At 47.5% G+C, this 24,794-nt stretch overlaps 1 protein-coding gene across 1 annotated transcript in view; it reads left to right on the forward strand.

Annotated features, from left to right (window-relative positions):
- LOC306927366 (SH2 domain-containing adapter protein D-like) overlaps positions 1 to 24,794 on the forward strand; it is a gene marked incomplete at its 3' end in the record, with an annotated part of 55,298 nt that overhangs the window by 13,283 nt on the left and 17,221 nt on the right. The window contains exons 4-6 of the mRNA XM_079507077.1: positions 4,063 to 4,386; positions 17,779 to 17,856; positions 21,668 to 21,851. Coding sequence (XP_079363203.1) covers positions 4,063 to 4,386; positions 17,779 to 17,856; positions 21,668 to 21,851 — 586 coding nt within the window. The remainder of the gene's footprint in view (positions 1 to 4,062; positions 4,387 to 17,778; positions 17,857 to 21,667; positions 21,852 to 24,794) is intronic.

Below are 24,794 nucleotides of genomic sequence, written 5' to 3' on the forward strand. Positions count from 1 at the left end.
CCACGCTTCCACTGTGGATATCATTCTGTCTCTGTCTGGCACCCATCTGCACTGCCCCTTATCTTTCTATTGTATCTGCACTGCCCCTTATCTTATCTATCTATTGTATACAGCCCAGAGGTCCGTACATACTTGGTCTTGTCTGTGGAAAATTTTAGATTATTTATTTTTTTAAAGATTTATTTTTGGCTTTTTCTGCCTTTATTGATAGGTTGAAAGTAGACTGACAGGAAATGGGGAGAGAGATGGGGGAAGACACGCGGCAAAGGCCGTCGGGATCGGGAGTCGAACCCGCGGCACGCCGTCAGGCTGGCTTAGCAGCCTAGGTGCCCAGACAGTTGAGCTAGCTAGCTAGATTTTCTTTTTTACACACCATTATAAATAATGTTCTTATTTTGATCATAATACCCAATTACCGCATGTCAAGTCTTCAGGTTTTCTTCCGAACACTTATTTAGGCTACTACAACACTATGGCATATTAGGAGTCCAACTAGTACTAGTGGTTTGCATATGTTTTTTTCGGGTTATGGGTTATTAAATGTTTTAGATGTGTGTACATTTTTGTGAATTTGGGTCCCAGGGAGACCCCACATTTCTCTTTGGGTGTCGAGCTGAAAAGGTTTGAGAAACACTGCTGTGGACAGCTAAACGGTCCTACAAAAGGTGGTCTGGATACATTCAAGTGAACAGGTGGAGGACTTTAGTTGCATTAGGGGCCGTGTTCACATACTGTCCTCCCTGCCTCCACACACTGTCCCCCCCTGCCTCCACATACTGTCCCCCCTGCCCCCACACACTGTCCCCCCTGCCTCCACACACTGTCCCCCCCTGCCTCCACACACTGTCCCCCCCTGCCTCCACACACTGTCCCCCCTGCCTCCACACACTGTCCCCCCTGCCTCCACACACTGTCCCCCCTGCCTCCACACACTGTCCCCCCTGCCTCCACACACTGTCCCCCCTGCCTCCACACACTGTCCCCCCTGCCTCCACACACTGTCCCCCCTGCCTCCACACACTGTCCCCCCTGCCTCCACATACTGTCCCCCCTGCCTCCACATACTGTCCCCCCCTGCCTCCACACACTGTCCCCCTGCCTCCACATACTGTCCCCCCCTGCCTCCACACACTGTCCCCCTGCCTCCACATACTGTCCCCCCCTGCCTCCACATACTGTCCCCCCTGCCTCCACACACTGTCCCCCCTGCCTCCACATACTGTCCCCCCTGCCTCCACACACTGTCCCCCCTGCCTCCACATACTGTCCCCCCTGCCTCCACATACTGTCCCCCATGCCTCCACACACTGTCCACATACTGTCCACATACTGTCCCCCCTGCCTCCACATACTGTCCCCCCTGCCTCCACATACTGTCCCCCCTGCCTCCATACACTGTCCCCCCTGCCTCCACACACTGTCCCCCCCTGCCTCCACATACTGTCCCCCCTGCCTCCACACACTGTCCCCCCTGCCTCCACACACTGTCCCCCCTGCCTCCACACACTGTCCCCCCCTGCCTCCACATACTGTCCCCCCTGCCTCCACACACTGTCCCCCCTGCCTCCACACACTGTCCCCCCCTGCCTCCACACACTGTCCCCCCTGCCTCCACATACTGTCCCCCCTACCTCCACATACTGTCCCCCCTGCCTCCACACACTGTCCCCCCTGCCTCCACACACTGTCCCCCACTGCCTCCACACACTGTCCCCCCTGCCTCCACATACTGTCCCCCCCTGCCTCCACACACTGTCCCCCCTGCCTCCACATACTGTCCCCCCTGCCTCCACATACGTTTTTTTGAGCTGGCAGCACTTATCTGCCCTGCATTTCTGTGACAGGAGCGCTCCTACCTAGTAGTACCTAGTAGCCGAGTATCGCGTCTCAGTGCTTTGCACAGCTACAGTAGCTCTCTGTGCACTACAAGCGGAAAATTGTTCTGCTTTTGGGAGAGGAGAGCTACTAATCAATTTAACTTTCCTTTGCAGACTATAGTGTTGGAGTGATCTGCCCACAATCACTCAAAGGATGCGTCTCGCTCAGTGCATGTACAGTATAGCATTCTGGACAATGATATCCAAAGTGCTCTGTCGCTCATTCAGGATTTCTGTGTGTACTGTGAGGACGTGGCCCCTTTACTTGACTCCTGAGCATTTATTTATAAGCAAAACGGCTGTACAAAGCCAGGGGCCTCGCTCACACACATCCGGTATGGTTTAGAAAAGATCCAACATGATTTATCTTATCTTGTCTCTGAGAGATGCTGCAAACTCTTCACATTTTTGACGTTGAGGACGGTTGATGAATGGCTTTTCGGAGGTGGATTTACGGGGCTGTCAGTTGAGAAATTCATCCTTGGATTATTATGATTTTTCAGAACTCCGCGTTGAGAAATGATTGATGTGTGATCAGATGTTGAAGAGCCGTGGGTGTTGAAAGGAGGGAGATGATTTGAGTCCCCCCAGCGTCTCGCCCAAGGCCAATTTAAGCCCACACATACGAGCCGCTGAGCCTACGGCAAGCTGTGCAAACACAATTTGTCTCTCCACGCCAGTCCCAGTCAGGTCGACAATCAATAGGCATTTTGCTGTGCACGTCTCGTCGTGGCAATGATCATTTCACTCTTGTTTAGTGGAACCTCGTCGTGTTCCGACAGCTTTTCAGATTCCCTGAGTGTGTGCCCCGTCGCTTACAGACAGATGTGTGGAATATTTACTTTAGTGGAGTATTTCCATTTTTCTATACTCGACCTACTCCACTACAAATATTCTACTTTTACTGAAATTATTTGAAAACGTTATACTTAAATGGTAAATGGTAAATGGTGCATTTATATAGCGCCTTTATCCAAGGCGCTTTACATAGCTTTACATAGATTGTGCATTACATTCACCCATTCACACACACATTCATACACCGATTGCCGCGGAAGCCATGCAAGGCACCAACCAGCACATCGGGAGCAATTTGGGCCGTTCAGTGTCTTGCCCAAGGACACTTCGACATGTAGACAGGAGGAGCCGGGATTCGAACCGCCGACCCATGGATCATTGGACGACCTGCTCTACCTCCTGAGCCACAGTCACCCCACTTACTTACTATGTAGATTTTGATTATTATTATTATTACAAAACATACAGTACATTTACCACTTCAGCCCTATTTAAACGTTGGCCATTTGAAAATAGCCGAGCTTGTAGAGCTACTATTTTCAAAAGACACATTTTAGATGGGACATTCTGCATAATTAGTACTTTTTACTTGTGGTACTTTAAGTATATTTTGATGCCAAAACATTTGTACTTTTTACTCAAGTAAACTTTTTATTACCTTTTTTTTTTTGTTAGTTTTTCCCTCCTAATTTTTATCCCACGATTTTTGCAGCCCATGTTTTTCACCCAGTATTAATTATCTAATGTAATCCTGGGCGCTACACACCCTTTGCCAACCTGGGGAGAGCAACGGACTGACCTCATGCTTCCTTCATTCCATGAGGAGTCCACGTTGCTTCTTTTCACCTGACGGGGGAGTTTCCCCGGGTTGGACGTAGCGCGTGGAAGGAACACATTATTCCAACCTGTTCCTTTCCCCTCCATCGGGCACCCAGCTGGCCAGGGGGAGGTAGTTTAGAGACCAGGATTACTGCATGTTTTTTGTGAGGGTACCTACCCTAGGGGACACGGGGAGAACATGCACACAGAAAGGCCCTTTTGCCAACCCCACCTAAGGTAATGGCACTGACGTGGAGGAGAGAACACGCCCCCAGCGCACACAGCGTCCCCAGCGGGAATCAAACCCAGCGCTGACTAGCTGTGAGGCGACAGCACTACCGACTGCGCCACCGTGCCCCAACTTTTTATTATCTGACTATTTCTGCATTGCAGTATTGATACTTTTACTTAAGTAAACAATTTGAGACACAAAAAACATTCTTTTTCCACCACTGCTCTGCTGATGCGACATCAGTGCGCTTCACCATTCCTGGCTTGGTTTTGGCTACAGTAACATGTTGTATGTGACTGTATGTAACGTACGTGACTGTGTGTGTTGGCCTGACAGAGCTCCAGCGTGGCCCTGGAGGAGGGGGGTGGACACGGGGAGAGGTCCAGCTCTACGACACCCCCTACGAGGATGAGCGGAGCCACGGGCCGGGCCGTGGACCACCGGGCTACAGCGGGCCAGGCCGGGGACCACCGGGCTACAGCGGGCCCGGCCGGGGACCACCGGGCTACAGCGGGCCGGGCCGGGGACCACCGGGCTACAGCGAGGCCCACGAGGAGGCCAAGGAGAGCAGCAGGCTGCCCCAGGACGACGAGAGGCCGGCCGACGAATACGACCAGCCCTGGGAGTGGAAGAAGGACAACATCTCCAAAGCCTTTGCAGGTGACTTGATTTATTGATTGATTGAATACTATATTAGACATAATAATGAAATAAAGAGTACTGTACAGTCAAACTCTTGGTCTAAAAGGATAGCATCAAAACAAGGTCCTTGCGGTCTTGTTTCCATTCGGGTCCTACAGTATGTGTAACCCATTTTGGGCGGGAACCCCTTTTGGTGTTAGCATTATGTTATGCTTTAGCTATTGAAAAATAGCAGATCTACAAGCTCATAGCGCGCCACCGAGTGGCGCGCTATGAGCTTGTAGGTCTGCTATTTTTGAAAAATCGAAGAACGACTGACATAGAAACATAGCTTTTTCAGAAAACTGTCAGGATGTAGAAGACATTTTTAGAATCTGATCTCAGGTCAAAATGGGTTAAATTCATTAACATGACATGAAAAGTAACAACAAAATTCAATCTCATCACAACATATAAAAAACACTGTCCGTGCTGCTCCAGTGTCCTCTCCTCCTCCTTCTGCATATAAAAACACTATGTGTACAGTATATGAGTGGAAGAAAACGCAGAAAGGGGGTGTAAGGACGAGGGAGGGGGGTGATCATCACCTGTCTAAGGGAGAAGTCATTATTTCCTCTCCTTTTGGCCTACTGAATGTAGGCCAGTGATCTGCATTTTGTTAGGGAAGGTGTCGGGGCCTTCCACACTGCGCTGTAGAAGGAGAACTACATTTACTGATGTTTATTTTATAAGTGGGTTGTACCAGATCGTTCTCGCTCCCCCTAGTGTTGTGTCTGTGGGTGTCACTGACTTTTTCGAGGTAATTACCGTAGTCAGGTATGCGGGTACTGAGGGCATTGAGGGCAATTTCTAATGTCAATCCCATAACGCTGTCCTCTACCCGGAGCCAACCTAGACTAGCAGAATGGTTTGAAAGGAGGTCATGGGTCCCAGAAGGGGGTAAATGATGAAAGGAGGTCATGGGTCCCAGAAGGGGGTAAATGATGTTGGCGTCGTGGTAAGGAGGTTAACCACATGGTGGTAAAGTTGGCGTCCACATCAGGTCCAAAGCACTTGTAGCCGGCGAGCGTCCCAGGTTGATAAACAGTCATTTCGTCTATCACACGTCCACTCTAGTCTCACCGCGTACAACCACCTGGGGTGGATATTGATTTTCTTCACCTCGCCGGCGCCACACACTCACTCGTGACAGAACCCACTCACTCACAGCAAACTGCAGAATGAGCACGGGAATCACATTGGAATCGTATCTCTTTTTCTTTATTTTTCCCAGTGATTTTAATATTGTAAGCATTTTCTTTCATAATCATTGTTCTTAAACGGCCACAGCACTAGAAGGGTGGATGGAGAGTGGCCGAGTAATACCCCAAAGGGAACACGGCAAAATCGTGTATTTAGAGTGTATTTAGTTACAAATTTAATTTCATTCGTACGAGTTGAATGAACGCAAGAGTATATTTTACAGTGAATGTAAAGCGAGGCAGAGGAGCTGTGAGTGATGGGGAAGTGTGGAGTAGATCAGAACACAGTACAGCAGGCCAAGCCGGCTTAATTGAGCTGCATCTCGCAGTCACAAGGTCAAGGTGATGGGATAATAAATCAAGCTGCCTTGCACGCACACACACACACACACACACACACACACACACACACACACACACACACACACACACACACACACACACACACGCGCTCACCTCCTCTTTTCCCTCGTTTCCCCTCCTCCGTCTCCTCCCCCCTCTCTGGTAATTACATGCTTACATGTGCGTGACTGATCCGCTGCTAATAAGAGTCATGGTCAGCAGAACGGCACACGACTACACGGTAAATCAGCAGTGTTTAATTATAAATGGAACCCTCGTACGGGTTCCATTTCTACGTCCAGAGTTAAATTAGCGCTCTGGGTTTCGCCGTGAGGAAGCCCGCCTAAGTGCACATATATATATACAAAGGCACACCTTTTTTCTCTTTCCAATCACTTGCATGCCGACCAAACAACGGAAGTAGTGCCATAACTCAAGTTGGGGGAAATCGACATGATTTGGACGTGACTTAACCTAAAAGCCAAAGTCACCTCTCGCCTACTGAGCCCTCTCTCTCTCTCTCTCTCTCTCTCTCTCTCTCTCTCTCTCTCTCTCTCTCTCTCTCTCTCTCTCTCTCTCTCTCTCTCTCTCCCCTCATTCTCCCCATCTCCATCTTATGCCAAAAATGCACTCTTGAAAATGAGCATGTACAGCAACACCATTAGAGCAAGCGGCGGAGGAAAACGTTCCTGTTACTCGGAGTCGACCCCCCCCGCCCCCCCCCCTCCCCCCCCCCTTGCCTTGTTTTCTTTTCCACTTGGAGTCAGCAGTGTCTGTCAGTCAGTCAGTCTCTCTCTGTCTGTCTGTGTGGACAGACCGTAGCACATTGTAAACACACAGTCAGTCAGTCTCTCTGTCTGTCTGTGTGGACAGACCGTAGCACTGACTGCACATTGTAAACACACAAACACTGTTTTCCATTCTCAACATTTAATCCATATTCCCCCACCCCACCCAGTCTACAAGAGGGGGAGGGGGAGGGGAGAGAGACAGAGAGATGGAAAGAGGAATGGGGAGAGAGAGAGAGCGAGAGAGGGAGAGGGAGAGAGAGAGAGAGATGGAAAGAGGAATGGGGAGAGAGAGAGAGCGAGAGAGGGAGAGGGAGAGAGAGAGAGAGAGAGGGACATCCAAGGTTATGGTAGATTTGATGCTCGTGGACGGCCAGCTCCTCGGAGGGGAGGGGCCTTGAGGATAATGAATGGTCGGGGGTCTCTGGAGAGGCTGAGGGGAGGGCGGAGTGTCACGGCCATGGTGGCAGGGTGCAATCAGTCACCTGGTGAGGCTACACGGGCACGCACACACAGACACACACGCACGCACACACACACACAGACACAGCTTCAGCGACTGGGCTGTCCCCACGTTTCTCCCTCCCTGCCGATATGACACACTCAGTCAGATAACCCGCGGTAGGGGGCCCACCACCCCTAACCTCATCATCACCTCTACACACACGCACGCACACACACACACGCACGCACGCACGCACGCACGCACGCACGCACGCACGCACGCACGCACACACACGGAAAACCACAAACACCTCTACACAGATGGTCTTTGCGGCATAACCAGTCATTTAAAGCAGGGATTTTCAACTGATTTTGACCCAGGGACCACCGTCCGGTATAGGAGCAACCTGAGGACCACCACCAGCTTCAGCGACTGGGCTGTCCCCACGTTTCTCCCTCCCTGCCGATATGACACACTCAGTCAGATAACCCGCGGTAGGGGGCCCACCACCCCTAACCTCATCATCACCTCTACACACACGCACGCACACGCACGCACGCACGCACGCACGCACGCACGCACGCACGCACGCACGCACGCACGCACGCACGCACGCACGCACGCACGCACGCACACACACGGAAAACCACAAACACCTCTACACAGATGGTCTTTGCGGCATAACCAGTCATTTAAAGCAGGGATTTTCAACTGATTTTGACCCAGGGACCACCGTCCTGACTAGGAGCAACCTGAGGACCACCACTATTGTGTTGGAGTGGTTCCATCATAGACCCAGCTGACACAATAGTGGCGGCGGTTCATGCACCGTTCCATGGGTTTAAGATTAGTGCTACATTCAGGAGCTGGACAAAACACATCTAGTTTTCGAAGCATTTTATTTTCCAGTAAAGATCAGGGATATCATTCTATAGGCTAAGTACTTTTTTCACTGTTCCTGGAGCAAACCGGACAGCCCTCGCATGTCCTCCCTCAAAATATTATTATTCACATGTAAAAAGGAAACAAGAACAGCAAATACAAGTACATTTAAAAAAAATGGACAAGTACCGTTTTGTAATTAATTTTTCTGAATGCATGGCCAGGGCTGTAGGGACCACCTGCAATACGTCCGTGGACCACCGGGTTGAAAACCCATGATTTAACCCATTTTGGGCGGGAACCCCTTTTGGTGTTAGCATTATGTTATGCTTTAGCTATTGAAAAATAGCAGATCTACAAGCTCGTAGCGCGCCACCGAGTGGAGCGCTACGAGCTTGTAGGTCTGCTATTTTTTTAAATCGACGAACGACTGACATAGAAACAATGCTTTTTCAGAAAACTGTCAGGATGTAGAAGACATTTTTAGAATCTGATCTCAGGTCAAAATGGGTTAAATCAAGGCGGAGGCAAGAAAGCACATGCATTAATACAACTGAGAGGCTGTTTATGGTTTGCCTTCGTACAGTGTGTGTGTGTGTGTGTGTGTGTGTGTGTGTGTGTGTGTGTGTGTGTGTGTGTGTGTGTGTGTGTGTGTGTGTGTGTGTGTGTGTGTGTGTGTGTGTGTGTGTGTGTGTGTGTGTGTGTGTGTGTGTGTGTGTGTGTGTGTGTGTGTGTGTGTGTGTGTTATGATGGGTGTCTGTTCATATTACATTTATCCTCCAGCGCCTTTATGACAATATCTAAAAATAAACATTTAGCAGCTTCCAACCCTGCTTTATACCCGTACAGTAATCAGCTTCTGTCGTTCCCACGGGTGTACAGTATCCTACTGTGTATATGCATGTTATCAAAATGATACTTCAAGCCAAGGATTACCAGTATGTCCTATTGGCACGTCTGTCACGGTCAGCCGTAGGGAGCCTGTGGGGGGGGGGGGGGGGGGGGGGGTTAGTGTTGTGACAGCCTTCATTCACTCCAACAGATTTAAAATGTAAACACTAGGACGCTGTCACCAGTCACCACCGGCGCCCAGGTCTAATTGCAGCTGTCATTAACCCGTTTTGGGCGGGAACCCCTTTTGGTGTTTTAAGCATTACGTTATGCTTTTGCTATTGGAAAAATAGCAGATCTACAAGCTCGTAGCTTGAGCTTGTAGATCTGCTATTTTTTGAAAAATCTTGAAAATGTGGTGCAAATTTCGAATATTCTTCCAGAGCAAACATTTTTAACTCAAATCTTTGCTTCTGGGGGGTCCCTGGAACAACATATTTTGAGAATTACATTCATTTTTGGGGGTCCTTGACATGAAAATGTTTGAGAACGACTGATGTTGATGAAAATGTTTTTTTTCTGAAAACTGTCAGGATTTAGAAGACATTTGTAGAATCGTCCTCAGGTCTAAATGGGTTAATGTGTGGAAGTCAGAGGCTCGGGTACAGCAATGTGTGAGTGGCACCTCAGCCATTCACTAATGAGCTAATGAGATTTAGTTTGTTCTCCAGTGCCAAAAAACACGGCGTGCTGCGTCGTTCTCAGACGAGCCCTCCATCGTGGTTCCCAGTCATCCTGGTTCTACATGTCTACATCAGGCCAGTGTGTTGGAGCTTTGCGCCCTTACATCGTTCTTGAGTACATCCGCGTATGTCATTGTGGGACGTCCTCACGATTGATGCCTGCGTGTTGGTTGGTTCCCACAGCACCAATTAGCGTCCAATGTCTTTGGCAGTGTCCTGCTATAAGGCTCATTCTCCTGGCTGCTATTTTCTGGCTCACCCTTGACATGATCTTGTTGGTAACGTGTACTCTTGCTCTGATGTTAAGTACTGCATGAAGCATTCTGGTGTAGCACCCGTATATAGAGAGTTCTGCTCTGCAGGGTTGGCTTCAGCAGTGGCGTGCACAGATAGACACTAGGGTTTTTTTTTTTTCCCTTTTTTTTTTTTTTTACAGTGTACAGTACAGTAAGTGGACCATGGTGACATTGATCAATTCTTGATAAAAGCTTCTAATATATTATTTAGGCCCAAAAATGTATAAATCTCACACTATTAATTAAGGCAACCGGCCGGTTCCACGCGCTGCACAAAGTGCCCTTTTTCACTTGAGCACCTGCCCCTCTAAATGTCTGCACGCCACTGGGCTTCAGGGTCCAGCATTCACTGCCGTATATAGAACAGACCGTTGCATAGACGAAGCTGAGTTTGGTTTGACGGGGGAGGTTGGAGTTGCATACCTACCCTGGTCATGTCGTTCAGGGCCGTCAGCAAAATGGCTGCAACTAATCAAATTAATAATTGTTAGATTTAGGTGTGCTAATGTACACTGACATGACTATTGGCACACCCATATGACTCGGGGCACACCTGCAGTAAATCTAATGCTGAACGACGCATGCAATAGGGGATAATCTTGGTTACCTGAAGTAACGTCAGCTAGTCTACCAGCTAGCGTTATAGCTATTTTTATCTGTCTCCTCATATCCAATAATGACGAAACCTTCAAGGGTGAGTGAGAATGATTGCATCCCAGACATCCAATGCATTTTTAATGGCTGTCGTTGATAAGGTTGCGCTGAACGTGCTTCATTTTTCAGATTTGTATCGTTATAGTTATTGTGCTTAATGCGAATATAGTCCATTCCACACAGGCATGACTGTAGTCCTTCTCACACCTTCTGAAGGATGCAGAGACTGTGTGATGCCCCTACGCTAGGAAAGTAGTTGTTCAGGTACCGGTATTTAACATTTTGTGGGCCATATTGAGCTTAAAAGCTGGACTACTTTGACCTCAACTGGCAGCCATTTGAGCTCCCGAAAATGTCTCCTCCCAACATGATCGTATTTCCCTGCTGTTTTTACTGCTGCTACGGTATGACCTAAGTGCCTATAGTTCCACCTTGATTCCAGGAGCCGCCTTTAGTCTGGGCTTGGGTCCAAAGAAAATAGACTTTGTTTTGCCTAGCCCTATAGACGAAGAGGGAGCATATTTTCAGACAGCCAATTGCTGCTTACAGTCTTCGAAGTCAGTGTCGGTTAGGTATTTACCTAACCGACACTGACTTCGCTGATGACATCGCACTTATCAGTCAATCATTGGTATACGCTCAGTCTCTCCTACAGTCTCTTGAGCTCAGTGGCCTTGTGGTTAGAGTGTCCGCCCTGAGACTGGGAGGTCGGGGTTCAATCCCCCGCCGGGTCATACCAAAGACTCTAAAAATGGGACCCAGTGCCTCCCTGCTTGACACTCAGCATCAAGGGTTGGATTGGGGGTAAGTCCCTGCGACATACTAGCGTCATGTCCAGGAGGTGTACTTGTACATCAAGCTGCCTCACGCTACAGAAACAGGAGATAGGCTCCTGCCCTATGGGCCTCATGGCTCGGCAAGCTCTACTTACTACTACTACTCTCCTTCAGTCTCTTGATCAGGCCTCCAACTGTGTTGGTCTTTATCTCAACGAGACGAAAACTGAATACGTAAATATATGCAAATCCAACAATAACCACATTATAAAAACACTTAACAACACTCCTCTGAAACAGGTTGATGACTACAAGTAGTTGGGTTCATATATATCTTCTTCCCAAAAGGACTTTCAAACTAGGAAGGGTATGGCCTGGTCAGCCTACAATGACATGCATAAGATCTAGTCATCCCAGCTTAGTAAGATGTTAAAAGTAAAAATATTTAGGACGACCGTTGAGCCGATTCTACTCTATGGGTCCGAGACATGGACACTTTCAAAGAAACTAGAGAAACGGTTGGATGGCACTTACACCGCCTTCTAATGAGAGCGCAAAATCTGTCTTGGAAGAGCCACCCATCGACTAATCTAATATACGGCAACCTTCCCTGTGTTTCTTCACTAGTCCGATCCAGAAGAACACAGTTTGCCGGCCACTGCTACAGAGCTGACAATGAGGTTATATCTTCCCTTCTTCTCTGGAGTCCTGCTTCAAAGCAGACCAGAGGCAGAAAACTGTCGTTCCCTGATGTCATCGCTAGGGACACAGGCATCAGTAAGCAGGAACTGGGGATGGCAATGAAGGACCGGGAAGTCTGGCGTGATATTGTGAAATCCACTATCTCGAAAAATGATGAAATGATGATGCATGTTCGCATCCTTATTTTGAGACGAGCGTTTGCTGCTAGGTTTTCAAAACAAGACCATGCATCTCTCATATATCGTTAATGGATGGTGAAGAATAGCAGTGGTCCTAAGACGCTGCCTTGCAGCACCCCCAGAGTCTGTCGGCTTGGCATTGGACAGGGACTCAGGAGCCACTGAGCTCCACTCTCTGTTCTCTGTCTGTCAGATGTGAGGCAATCCACTTGACAGCTGCAGCACTCTCAGTGCCACAGCCCTCAACTTATTAGGAAGTAGACTGTCATTGCCTTTTGTAGGTCAAATCAGACCATTCCACAGCACACTTCAAACATCCCTTCAAACATCTTGTTTTGAATAAGATGTTGATAAAGGATGCATGAGTCTGTGTAAATATTACTCTAGAGTTCAGATTTAGGAGATTTTCCTTGAGAACATATTCCAATATCTGCTCAAAGTGCTTATGCAGTCAGACTGACCTGTTACCTTTCTACTTATTAAGTGAATAACCGTAGCATGTTTGTGTCACTTTGTACAATGCCTTGTTCCACCGAGAGCTTAATTAGATGGCCGTACAGTGACCTATTTCCTGTTTTCCATCTGTCAGAAACTCAACAGAAATTATGTCTATAGGCCTGTTGGCCTGGCCATTATTATTATTCGATGAATGTGCGTGCGTGCGTGCGTGCGTGCGTGCGTGCGTGCGTGCGTGTGCATTAATAGCATGTGTATGTGGGTAAATGAAGGAGTGAGATACAAAATGCTTGGATTCCCATCAGTGTTATGTCACTGTTCTAAGCAGACCCTGGGGGCATCGAACTGGCCTCTATCAATTTACTGGCATTCCGTCCGGAAGGATTCTCATCTCGCTCTTTCTCTCTTCTTCACTCCATCCAGCCATCCCTGTCTCTCTTCTCTCCTCTCTCTCTCTCTCTCTCTCTCTCTCTCTCTCTCTCTCTCTCTCTCTCTCTCTCTCTCTCTCTCTCTCTATGGATCCCTCGTTGTCGCCCTTTTCCCCCTCCCGCCCATTTCTCTCTTCTCCCTTTTCTTTCTCCTGGAGTGTGAAGCGTTACTGACATTAATGAAAAGCCTTGTCCTCTGTGATTCCCGGGGATGGAGAGTGAGGTGATGAGAATAGGGAGAGGGAGAGAGGGCACAGGAGGGGAAGGGATAGAGGGAGTGAAAGGAGAGATAATGCCCCACTCAGAGGGGGTGTGGGTAAAGGAGAGAAGGAGATAAAGAGCCAGAGGGGGGGGGGTGGGGGTGGGAAGGGGGGGTTAGCTGATGCGGTCACGAGGGAACGGGGATATTGAATCCCTGGAAAATGGATACAGCGAAGGAAAAAAAAGATAGGCACGGAATATCTTGATGCTTTTCAAGCTCAAGCCAAAATAGAATACATGTAACATGTACTGCATACATGTATGTATCTGTAGTGGGAAAGAAGATGGGAATAAACATGTGCAGAATCTTGAAATATCGAATACAGTAGGAAGTCATTTCACTGTGATCGTTGTGGCGTGCTTCCTTTTTTTTTTATGTGGGACGTCTGCGTTAACCCATTCTGGGCGGGAACCCCTTTTGGAGTTTCAAGCATTACGTTATACTTTAGCTATTGAAAAATAGCAGATCTACAAGCTCATAGCGCGCCACCGAGTGGCGCGCTACGAGCTTGTAGGTCTGCTATTTTTGAAGAATTGTGAAAATGTGGCGCAAATCTTTGAATATATATTCGTTTTAAGTCCCTGGAACAACATATTTTCAGATGGGGGTCGGCGGCCAATTACAGATATTTTTGGGGGTCCTTGACATGAAAATGTTTGAGAACGACTTATAAACATGGGTTTTTTCAGAAAACTGTCAGAAATTTGAAGGCATTTGTAGAATCGTTCTCAGGTCTAAATGGGTTAATGGAAATTAGTTTTTATTTCACACTGGGGTAAAGGTGTTAATTGTGTCATTACGGGGGCCCGTTTGTGTGGATGTCCTTTGTGTGCAAGGCTGGCTGCCGGAAAGCAGATGTCTTCATGAACCTAAGCCTAATGAAGCCGTTTTATTGTCTTTTGTTTTGGTTCTGCCCCCTTTTTTAGTTTCAGACGCTGAAATAACAGCTTGCCCAGAACTGGGGGAGTCCGTTATACATCAATCAGGGTTGACATGTGTCTTTCTGCAAAAAGGAATTAGGAAAATCCTATTTATTATTCATTCTTCCCTCTCGAATAATTCCTAGTAATTGCTGGCAGGTGGTAGAGGCGCCAGACCCCAAATTGCTGAATTTTTCACACCTGTTTTTTGCCATTTGGCTTGAGACGTTTTCTTTTTTAAGAGTGGAATATGGTTGTTCTCAGACGGTTTGTTGAAGTGTGTTGTCTGTATACCATGTGTTGACGAACAGAGGAGGAGGAGCCACAGGTTCCTATTAGAAATAAATGGAAGCCAGATGTTCCTCCTGTGTGTGTGTGTGTGTGTGTGTGTGTGTGTGTGTGTGTGTGTGTGTGTGTGTGTGTGTGTGTGTGTGTGTGTGTGTGTGTGTGTGTGTGTGTGTGTGTGTGTGTGTGTGTGTGTGTGTGTGTGTGTGTGTGTGTGTGTGTGTGTGTGTGTGTGTGTGTGTGTGTGTGTGTGTGAGTTTTATTTAATTTCATTGTTGTAATCATGTAATCGCCCCAGAATCAGGGGCCATTGTGTTTTCACAGGGTACATTTTCCACTGGCATCGCAATCGGGTCACACTGTGAACCTACTGTATGATGCATTGTGTCTCAGTATACTGCACATGTGAACGCACACACACACGTGTGAGCACCCATGCGCACGCACGCACACACGCACGCACACACACACACTTTCTATAGAATATCCTTTTTGATTCATGAATTGGAGAAACCACACAGACCCAAACATAGAGAGCATGGTATGAGGCTGCTGAACCTTTTCCTCATGAATCAAACATATAAACGGCTGCAAACATTTCTAGCCTGAAATGGATTCTCTTGGCTTACTCCTCTCTCTCTCTCTCTCTCTCTCTCTCTCCCTGTCTGTGCGCGCGTGCGTGCGTGCGTGCGTGCGTGCGTGCGTGCGTGCGTGCGTGCGTGTCTCATGCGTGCTTGCAAGAAGTCTGTCAGGTCAGTGGAACATGGCGTCTTGGTTTATGGTGACCTAGCCTCGGAAATGGTGACCAGACCTCCTCAGAATGCCTTTGCCTGGAATACATAACCACATGAACCCTAGCGTCCTTATTCTGGGTCCAACATTCAACAGGAATAGCAGATCTACAAGATCACATGTGTCACAACAACGCAACTGCTATTTCTGGAAAAATGAGGGGCTATAATATATACCCCTGTGGGATTTCCAAACTATATTATAGGAGTTCAGAAGTAAATGATCTGCATATTCCATATCTAGATTATTTGCTGCGAGCATTCTCTCTCTCTCTCTCTCTCTCTCTCTCTCTCTCTCTCTCTCCCCGTCCCTCTCTATTTTCTGGCAGATCTGTGATCTCTCGTCATTTACACTTTTTTTCTTTTACACTTTCTTTTCTCACTTTATGTGTGTTTGGGGGTGTGTGTTGTGATGGTGGCAGCTGGACTTGGTGTAAGGTTCAGGACGGCATTGTGTGCGTGCGTGCGTGCGTGCGTGCGTGCGTGCGTGCGTGCGTGCGTGCGTGAGAGAGAGAGAGAGAGTGTGAGAGAGTGAGCATGTGTGTGCTTGCGTGCGTGCGTGCGTGCGTGAGAGAGAGAGCGTGTGAGCGTGTGTGTGCTTGCGTGCGTGTGTGTGAGAGAGAGAGAGAGGGAGTGTGAGCGTGTGTGTGCTTGCGTGCCTGTGCAGACGGGTGCCAGGCCAGCCTTTAATCCTGACGTTTGGGTGGAGGTGCGGCCCGCTCCAGATGGGGCCATTGTGCTGCGCCGTGCATCAATAATTCACAGAGAGCCAGAGAGAAAGTGGCGGAGTGTGTCTGCCTGCTCAATAATTAACCAAGGCCTGAAGAGAGGGGCATGTATGTACAGCTCGGGACCCTCTCCAAACGCCCATTCAGGCGGCCTTTGATGTTCGAGACCTGGGGGGGCTTCGGATCTGTCGGCTCATTAAGATATCACACCCCCCTTTCCTTTTATTTGTTTTGTAATCTGCTTTCAGTGTGTGTGTGTGTGTGTGTGTGTGTGTGTGTGTGCGCGTGTGCGTGTGCGGGTGGTGGATTCTGGTGGGGGTGCTGGCTGGATGCATGCTGGCGTGAAACAGATGCAAGAATCGTAACGTGGATAAGGTGTGTGAGTGTGTGCGTGCGTGTGTGTGTGTGTGTGTGTGTGTGTGTGTGTGTGTGTGTGTGCGTGTTTGTCGCCACTGAGGCTGCAGTAATGAGTGTGAGGAGGTGGTTGTCTTGCTATGCCGCTCTAATGAGAGCTATTTTTGGGGTTGGGTGGGTTCCTCTGTTCCCATCCTGTGGAGGTAGTGCTGCTGTATGAATAGACACGCTCTCTGCCCTCAGGGCACGCGTGTCTTTGAGCACGGCTTCTGGGGAACGGGAGGGCTTGCAGCGTATAGCTGACGGATGACGCTGACGGCACAAAGAGAGAAGTCTCATCACAATCCAGGTCGCCGTACAGAATTTCAATTTGTTTCGGGCGGCGGCTGGTAGAGCCAGAAATGTGCCTCTATACTTAACGTAAAGTATCAATACTGCAATATACAGTAGAAATACTCTGTTACATGTAAAAGTCTGGAATTCAAAATGTACTTGAGTAAAAGTACAAAGAATATTGGCATCACAATGTACGTAAAGTAAAGCTAAGTACTCATTATGCCGAAAGTTCCATTTCAAGTTTACAAGCTGCTTTATGAGCTTGTAGATCGGCTATTTTCAAATGGCCGAATTGTACAGTATGTAGGGCTGAAGTGGTTAATGTTTTGTAATAATAATCAATCTACAAATTAACTAAAGTTTTCAAATAAATGTAGTGGTGTAAAAGTACAATATTTGGATCCGAGATGTAGTGGAGTAGAAGGACTGCACAGTAGACTTATCTGTACGGTTGATGAGTTCCGTAAATTGTTGTATATGTGCTTTATATGGCTAGAGATGTTATGTGATGTTCTGAACTTGTGTTGAAGGGAGGAGAGAGAGAGAGAGGGGGCTCAATATAGCTACGTTTCAGGGAGGATGAAGAGAGAGGGCTCAGCAGATATATTTATATTTAGATACGTTTCATGACGGGAGAAAACGTCACTTCAGCACACCTCCACAATGTCACCTCCACACGCACACACGGCACAGATACACACGTACACGCACACACCCTTACACACTGCTTCCACTGATGTTGACTCATTTCTCTTCTATTTCCGTTTCGATCTAAACTCCTCCGCTTTCAAACCGCGAGTGCGTGCGTTCAACCACACATCTCTTACTTACTATCGCCAGCTCTCTCCCACCACTTCTCTCTCCATTTAGGTAATCTAACACCTCTGGGTCTGTTTTTTCTCTCTCTCTCGCTCTCCTCCACTCCCTCTTCTTTTCACTCCCCCCACCCCCCACCCCCAACCCGTTGATAGAAATGAGGGAGTTGTCGGAGATGCCCTGGCCCGCGCCCGTGGGCCAGCTGGAAGAGGATGCACCCCCCAGAGAGCAAGGTGACCTATCACCCCCAATAAGCCCCCCCACACTACACACTACACACTACACAGTACACACACACGCACACACACACACACACACACACACACACTAACACTACACACACACACACACACACACACACACACACACACACACAATGAGCCTCTCCTCTCGCTCTCACTGACCTCCATGGACAGAGGTGATGTTCCACTCTCTCGCTCTCTCCCCTAAGTCCCGGGTGGCCTGCTGCACCTGCCCTTCCTGACCCCTGTCCCCTAAAGTCCCTGGTGGTCTGCACCTGCCCTTCCTGACCCCTGCCCTGTCCGGTGAAAGGTGATGGTGGTCAGATGTCAAACCACGCAGGTTGTCGTGATGTGACGTCCTTCGTCACCGACTGACCGCAGCCCTCCCTGTCTGTCTGTCACTCACAGCCACAGTGACCGTCTGAACGGATGGACTGTCTTAGATCAATAGAAAGATAAATCAAGATGGTTGGAACTTGGACATAATTCTGCAGACCATCAAAACAAATCCTGCCTACCGATACGTCTGGTGAAATATAGATTAAAGGAGCATTCAGTGATTTGGGTGATTTGGAAAAAACCCTGGTCCGCCCCGGTAACAAGATGTGCCCCCGCTCGGTCATGATTGGCGGAAGGCCCCTCTCTATCCTGATTGGATGAAGGCAGGGCCACCCAGCCAAAAACAAAACCTAAGGTTTTTTGACCCCAGGGGTTAACTGGGGACAGGGAGGAACTCCTTATATGGTGCACACTCTATAGTAGGGAGGATTATCACAACAAAACAAAAAAAGAAGTGATATTTGAATTAAGTGAAATCACTGAATATACCTTTAAAGGCGTAGTGAAACGGAAATGGTAGACATTTTATTTTGAAGTTTCAGACGGTCTCAAGTTGAAACACCGCTATGAAGTTTCTGAACCAATCAGAGCGTCGCATCCCTTCAGGGGATGGGACGGTAGCTAGGGACGGGTAGCTATGCTACGCAGAACAGCGTGTGGATGTTTGTTTACAAATCAGATAGTCGGCCAGCTTTACCAGTTTACTCTTAATGTGGCTTATTTCTACCCTATAATGTTTTCAGATACAATTTTTTAGCGTGATTAAGTTGAAACCGAGTAATACACTCTCTGGATGTTATCTAGAATGGGAATAAAAACGGAAGATTTCTGTAATCAGTAGCAGCTGTGCAGCCTGTGCTGGACGGATGCGGAGATATGGGGAATTAAACTGGTGAGCTTCATTTTTATTGGCTTTTATCGATGTGGGCCTCGACACGTCATCACGCAGCACGTTTTCGTTTTCAGGAAGTAATACAAAATATTTTTGAGTGGTGTAAACCACTCCTACAACTGGCTTTTGTGTGCAGAAAAAAATGACCATGGTTGCTATGTTCAAAATAATTTCTGACGTAATTAAATCACACCCGGGTGAACTGGATGACCGTAGCAACCGTGGTCATTTTCTCTGCGCAAAAACAGCCAGTTGTGAAATCACATCCGGGTGTGATTTCATTACGTCAGACATTACGTCAGACCACAGCTGATCATGCTATAAAAAACCTTACACCACTCAGTTCACACGGGTGTGATTTTTTATGTACTTTTGATATAAAAACACACAAAAATGAGATTTTGGCATCCATTGTTAGGTATGCCCATATGATGACCACGGATATGGTCTAAAAGTGTGAAGTGTATTTTTCATTTCACTACACCTTTAAGCCCCACTGTACTTATATCGGCCACATGGTGTCTTACGCCGTCATTTTAGGGCCCTAAAAACAAACAACAAGTCCATAGACTTGGCTGGCTTTAAAGTGCTCTAAACAAACATTAAAGTCCATAGACTTGGCTTTCTTTAAAGGGCTCTAAACAAACATTAAAGTCCATAGACTTGGCTTTCTTTAAAGGGCTCTAAACAAACATTAAAGTCCATAGACTTGGCTGGCTTTAAAGGGCGCTAAACAAACATTAAAGTCCATAGACTTGGCTGGCTTTAAAGTGCTCTAAACAAACGTTAAAAATCCCATAGACTTCATGGCTGCCAGATGATGTAATCTTCAAAAGCTGCAGAACAATTAAAACTTTGGAGGTCCTTCATATTGGGACGGCGATGTGATTTGTGATTTGTGATTTGTGATTGGTCAAAGCAGGTGTAGGTTTGTCTGTGTTTTGTCCACTGCTTTTGGCACTATGTTGAATTGTTAGATGTTACTAGATGAATATTGGCAAGCAGAGATATATCTCTTATTGTCTGGCCACGTCACCAGTGCCTCGTATATACAGAGTCTAGTCGTCCGTGTCCATTTGAGAGTGTACAAATGTAACTACCCGTATATTTCCAAATAGTAGCCTCAGGGGCGTTTAATTCGCAAAATCGCTTTGGACCCCGGGCGTTTAAACGGAACCAGACGACTACTTGTTTTATTTATTTATTTATTTGACCGGGACAAAGCTCATTAATCAACATGTCAGTTTTCACCTCAATGTAAATGGGCCAGAGTTAGCCAAAGCTAATTTCCATCTGTAGTCCCTGGGCAGGCTCTTAAAAAATGAATGATAAAAGAAAAACTGTGTATAGTGTGCCAGCACACAACACCATGCGTTGATGCCATGTGTGCATGTGCCAGCACCCAACACTATGTCCATACAAAAACACAATACAATACAGATAAAAGAAAGACAGAGTGTATAGTGTGCCAGCAGCCCAGCACACAACACCATGCGTTGATGCCATGTGTGCATATGTGCTAGCACCCAACACTATGTCCATACAAAAACACCATACAATACAGTACACTACAGGAACAGATCAACATGGTACAGGGGACAGAACAACTGCATAGTGAAGTGAATAATGAATACTTGCAGCAGGCTTTGATTTATTTTTGCAGGACCGGCCTGCACCGGGCGATTATTTGGTTACAGTTCCAATTTGGCTGAAGAAACTGCAAATAATAGCCTGGGTGGATCCAAATGTGTCTGAAGAAACTGCAAATAATACAGTAACCCCCCTGCAAATAATATCCCTGGCTTTAATTTGGGGAGGGCTGGCTATTATTTGGACGGGGCGTTATATGCAAAATGGTATCAGACCCTTTGCGTTTTAAAGGAACTGGGCAGGCTATTTGAGGCAGTGCTACTATTTGGAAATATACGGTAAATGGACACTCAATTTAACACTGAGGATTTTACTGTTTATTATCGCTCTCTCTCTCTCTCTCTCTCTTTACCTGTTGATTCGGCTGTTACGTGCTTTTTCCAGTGCCTGTGTTAGCCTGTGTGTCCACTGGGAAACGTCTCTTTACAGCGATATCGCTTCTTTTTCACGTGTTCTTTAGCCTTTTCCCCCAATTAGAAAACACTTGCTGTTCTGTATTCACCACAACCATGTGCTGAGTCCTGGAAGTTCGGAGCTTTTTTTTTTTCTTTTTTCTTTTTTACAAAAGCAGGTTTCAGCAGGGTTTCAGTGTGAGCTTGGCCACCGTTGGGCATCTGATTAATGTTGCTAGTTGACTGTATATAGGAAACAAGGACATGAGCTCACGCCACATTATCCTGTCCTGCACCACCCTATGATGACGCCACCCTATTATGCTGGTGATTACGGTGACACTCTAGCCCATAAGGTTGGCTCTGTAACACGGATATCTGTTGTCTAACCCAGTCTTGTTTGTGAGCATCGAGCCCCCGTTGACGATGACATCGTATGAATGTCCTTTCTCCGTCATCTCCACTGACCTCCTGTCTGTCTCCCTTCCTCTCTCTCTTTCTCTCTCTCTCTCTCTCTCTCTCGCTACAGTGCAGTTTGACGGGGCAGAGTGGGACCGCTCCTCCTCGCCCCCCACAGAGCGCCTGCGGCCCCCAGGGGCCTCCCGGTCCAGCCCGCTGGCCGGAGGAGGAGGAGGGGGCATGAAGTTCCACTTGCCCAAGGAGACCATGGTCGGAGAGAGAGTGGATCCCACCCTGCCTCTGGAGAAGCAGGTGTATGTATGTCTGACTCTGCTTGCTTATCCCATTAAGACCCGAGACCAGATTCCACTAAATGTCTTCCAAATCCTGACAGTTTTATGAAAAACGTATCAGTGCTCAACCCTTTTCCATGTCAAGGACCTCCAGAATGATATGTAATTGGCCGCCGACCCCCATCTGAATATGTGTTGTTCCAGCGACCCCCCCCCCCCCAGATGCAAAGATATGAGTTAAAAATGTTCACTGTGAAAGAATATATATTCAAAGATTTATGGCACATTTTCATGATTTTTCAAAAATCTACAAGCTCACAGTGGCGCTATGAGCTTTTAGATCTGCTATTTTTCAACGGCTAAAGTTTAAAATAACGGTTAAAGTGGTTAAAAGCTATAAGGTGACACATGAACCCCTTTTGGTGTTAGCATTATGTTATGCTTTAGCTATTGAAAAATAGCAGATCTACAAGCTCATAGCGCGCCACCGAGTGGCGCGCTACGAGCTTGTAGATCTGCTATTTTTGAAAAATTTAAGAACGACTGACATAGAAACATAGCTTTTTAAGAAAACTGTCAGGATGTAGAAGATATTTTTAGAATCTGATCTCGGGTCTAAAATGGGTTAACAGATCCTTGGAGAGTTGAACATGTGTCACTACTCACTACGCTGTTAATTGAATACAAATGTAACCAAATGTGGTTACATTTTGTACGCTCTCGGATGTTACGTGAACTCACGTACACGTTTGCTGTCCTTGAAGAAGTTTGACGTGATTGTGAGTCATGCGGAGGAGAAAAGCTTCTCCTCCTCCCACACACATCCTGCCAAAACAATCCCAGTGTTATTGCACACGCTTTTCATCTTTTACAGTGTTTTAGGGCACTTAACCCATGTAGACCTGAGAACGATTTTTTTTAAAGTCTTCTAAATCCTGACAGTTTTCTGAAAACCCTGTTATGTCAGTCTCAAACTATTTCATGTCAAGGACCCCCAAAAATATATGTAATTGGCCGCCAACCCCCATCTGAAAATATGTTGTTCCAGGGACCCGCCAGAGGCAAATATGTGAGTTAAAAAACGTCCGCTGTGAAAGAATATATTAAAACATTTGCGCAACATTTTCACGATTTTTCAAAAAACAATAGCAGATCTACAAGCTCGTATGAGCTTGTAGATCTTCTATTTTTCAATAGCTAAAGTATAGCATGATGCTTAAAACACCAAAAGGCGTCCCCGTCCATAAAACTGAACTGCTGCAACACGCTCAGCCGAGCGACCTTCATCAGAAATGGCAGAATTAACTAAGGTCAGCACGCCAAGAACTAATTATGTGGGAACATTAAAGCACACATTTGCTTTGGTCTCAGGATTTCAAACGTCGTCGGCGCAAATCGATGGGCTGCATCTGTGTACATAAAGGGCTATTTTGCTAATGAAATGCAAGTGCATGCCCTTGAAGCATGCACACACACACACACACACACACACACACACACACACACACACACACACACACACACACACACACACACACACACACACACATAAAGCACACACACAAAGCACACACACAAAGCACACACAGACACTCAATGAGGATGTTGGTAGATTATTCTGCACCATTACTCCTGATGGTCTCTTAAGAGCTGTTATGGGCCCACCGGTCCTTTTTAGCTTTAAACTGAAAACGGCACCAACCTCCACCTGTAGCGTTCGGTACGCTTCATGCCTGTAGTAGGGCCTGCAGTCAGTGCAGTGCCACAGATCTGCAGAGGCACCTCAGCCTTATAGGGCCTGCAGTCAGTGCAGTGCCACAGATCTGCAGAGGCACCTCAGCCTGTAGGGCCTGCAGTCAGTGCAGTGCCACAGATCTGCAGAGGCACCTCAGCCTGTAGGGCCTGCAGTCAGTGTAGTGCCACAGATCTGCAGAGGCACCTCAGCCTTAGGGCCTGCAGTCAGTGTAGTGCCACAGATCTGCAGAGGCACCTCAGCCTGTAGGGCCTGCAGTCAGTGCAGTGCCACAGATCTGCAGAGGCACCTCAGCCTGTAGGGCCTGCAGTCAGTGTAGTGCCACAGATCTGCAGAGGCACCTCAGCCTGTAGGGCCTGCAGTCAGTGTAGTGCCACAGATCTGCAGAGGCTCCTCAGCCTGTAGGGCCTGCAGTCACTGTAGTGCCACAGATCTGCAGAGGCTCCTCAGCCTGTAGGGCCTGCTGTCAGTGTAGTGCCACAGATCTGCAGAGGTACCTCAGCCTGTAGCAGGGCCTGCAGTCAGTGGAGTGCCACAGATCTGCAGACAGAGGCACTTCACACAAGTTCTGTGAAAGAATTTCGATTCTTTAAACTCGTTCATCATGGCCACTAAAACCCGCGTGGGCGCTGTTGCTATTGGGGGGCGGGCGGCTGTGGCTCAGGAGGTGGAGCAGGTCGTCCAATGATACCGGCGGTTCGAATCCCAGCTCCAGACCTGTCTACATGTCGAAGTGTCCTTAGGCAAGACACTGGACCGTGGGAAGTGAGGATGCTGGCGTTGACTGTTCGCTGCTTCACCCCCCCCCCCCCCCCCCCCCCCGCCCATTGTATGAATGAATCTCGTTCTATTTCGCTTGGAATACTCTGCCATTTCCGGTCCCCCCAAAAACAGCTGATGACCATCCGCAAAAGCTGATCATCTATTTAACTCTTTGAGAGTTTCAAGGATTTCTATATAGTTTGTAGACTTCTCTATGGCAGAATGGCGTTTTTGAATGATTTATTGAAAATTCTCTGTTGTGAATGTGTGACAACGAAAGACCTTCAGAGAAAGCTTGACTTGTCTGCTTCCAGGAAAAAAATGAACTGAGTTGATAAAATGTTTAGTTCTTGTGTTGGAAGCCATTTAAAAGAGCCTGCATTTACACTGTTTTCTGTTTCTAGGACAACCAAAAAAAGTTATGCCCGGTTGAAGTTTTATTTTCTAAA

This window comes from Electrona antarctica (assembly GCF_951216825.1).
Source record: "Electrona antarctica genome assembly, chromosome: 7".
Classification (NCBI taxonomy): domain Eukaryota; kingdom Metazoa; phylum Chordata; class Actinopteri; order Myctophiformes; family Myctophidae; genus Electrona; species Electrona antarctica.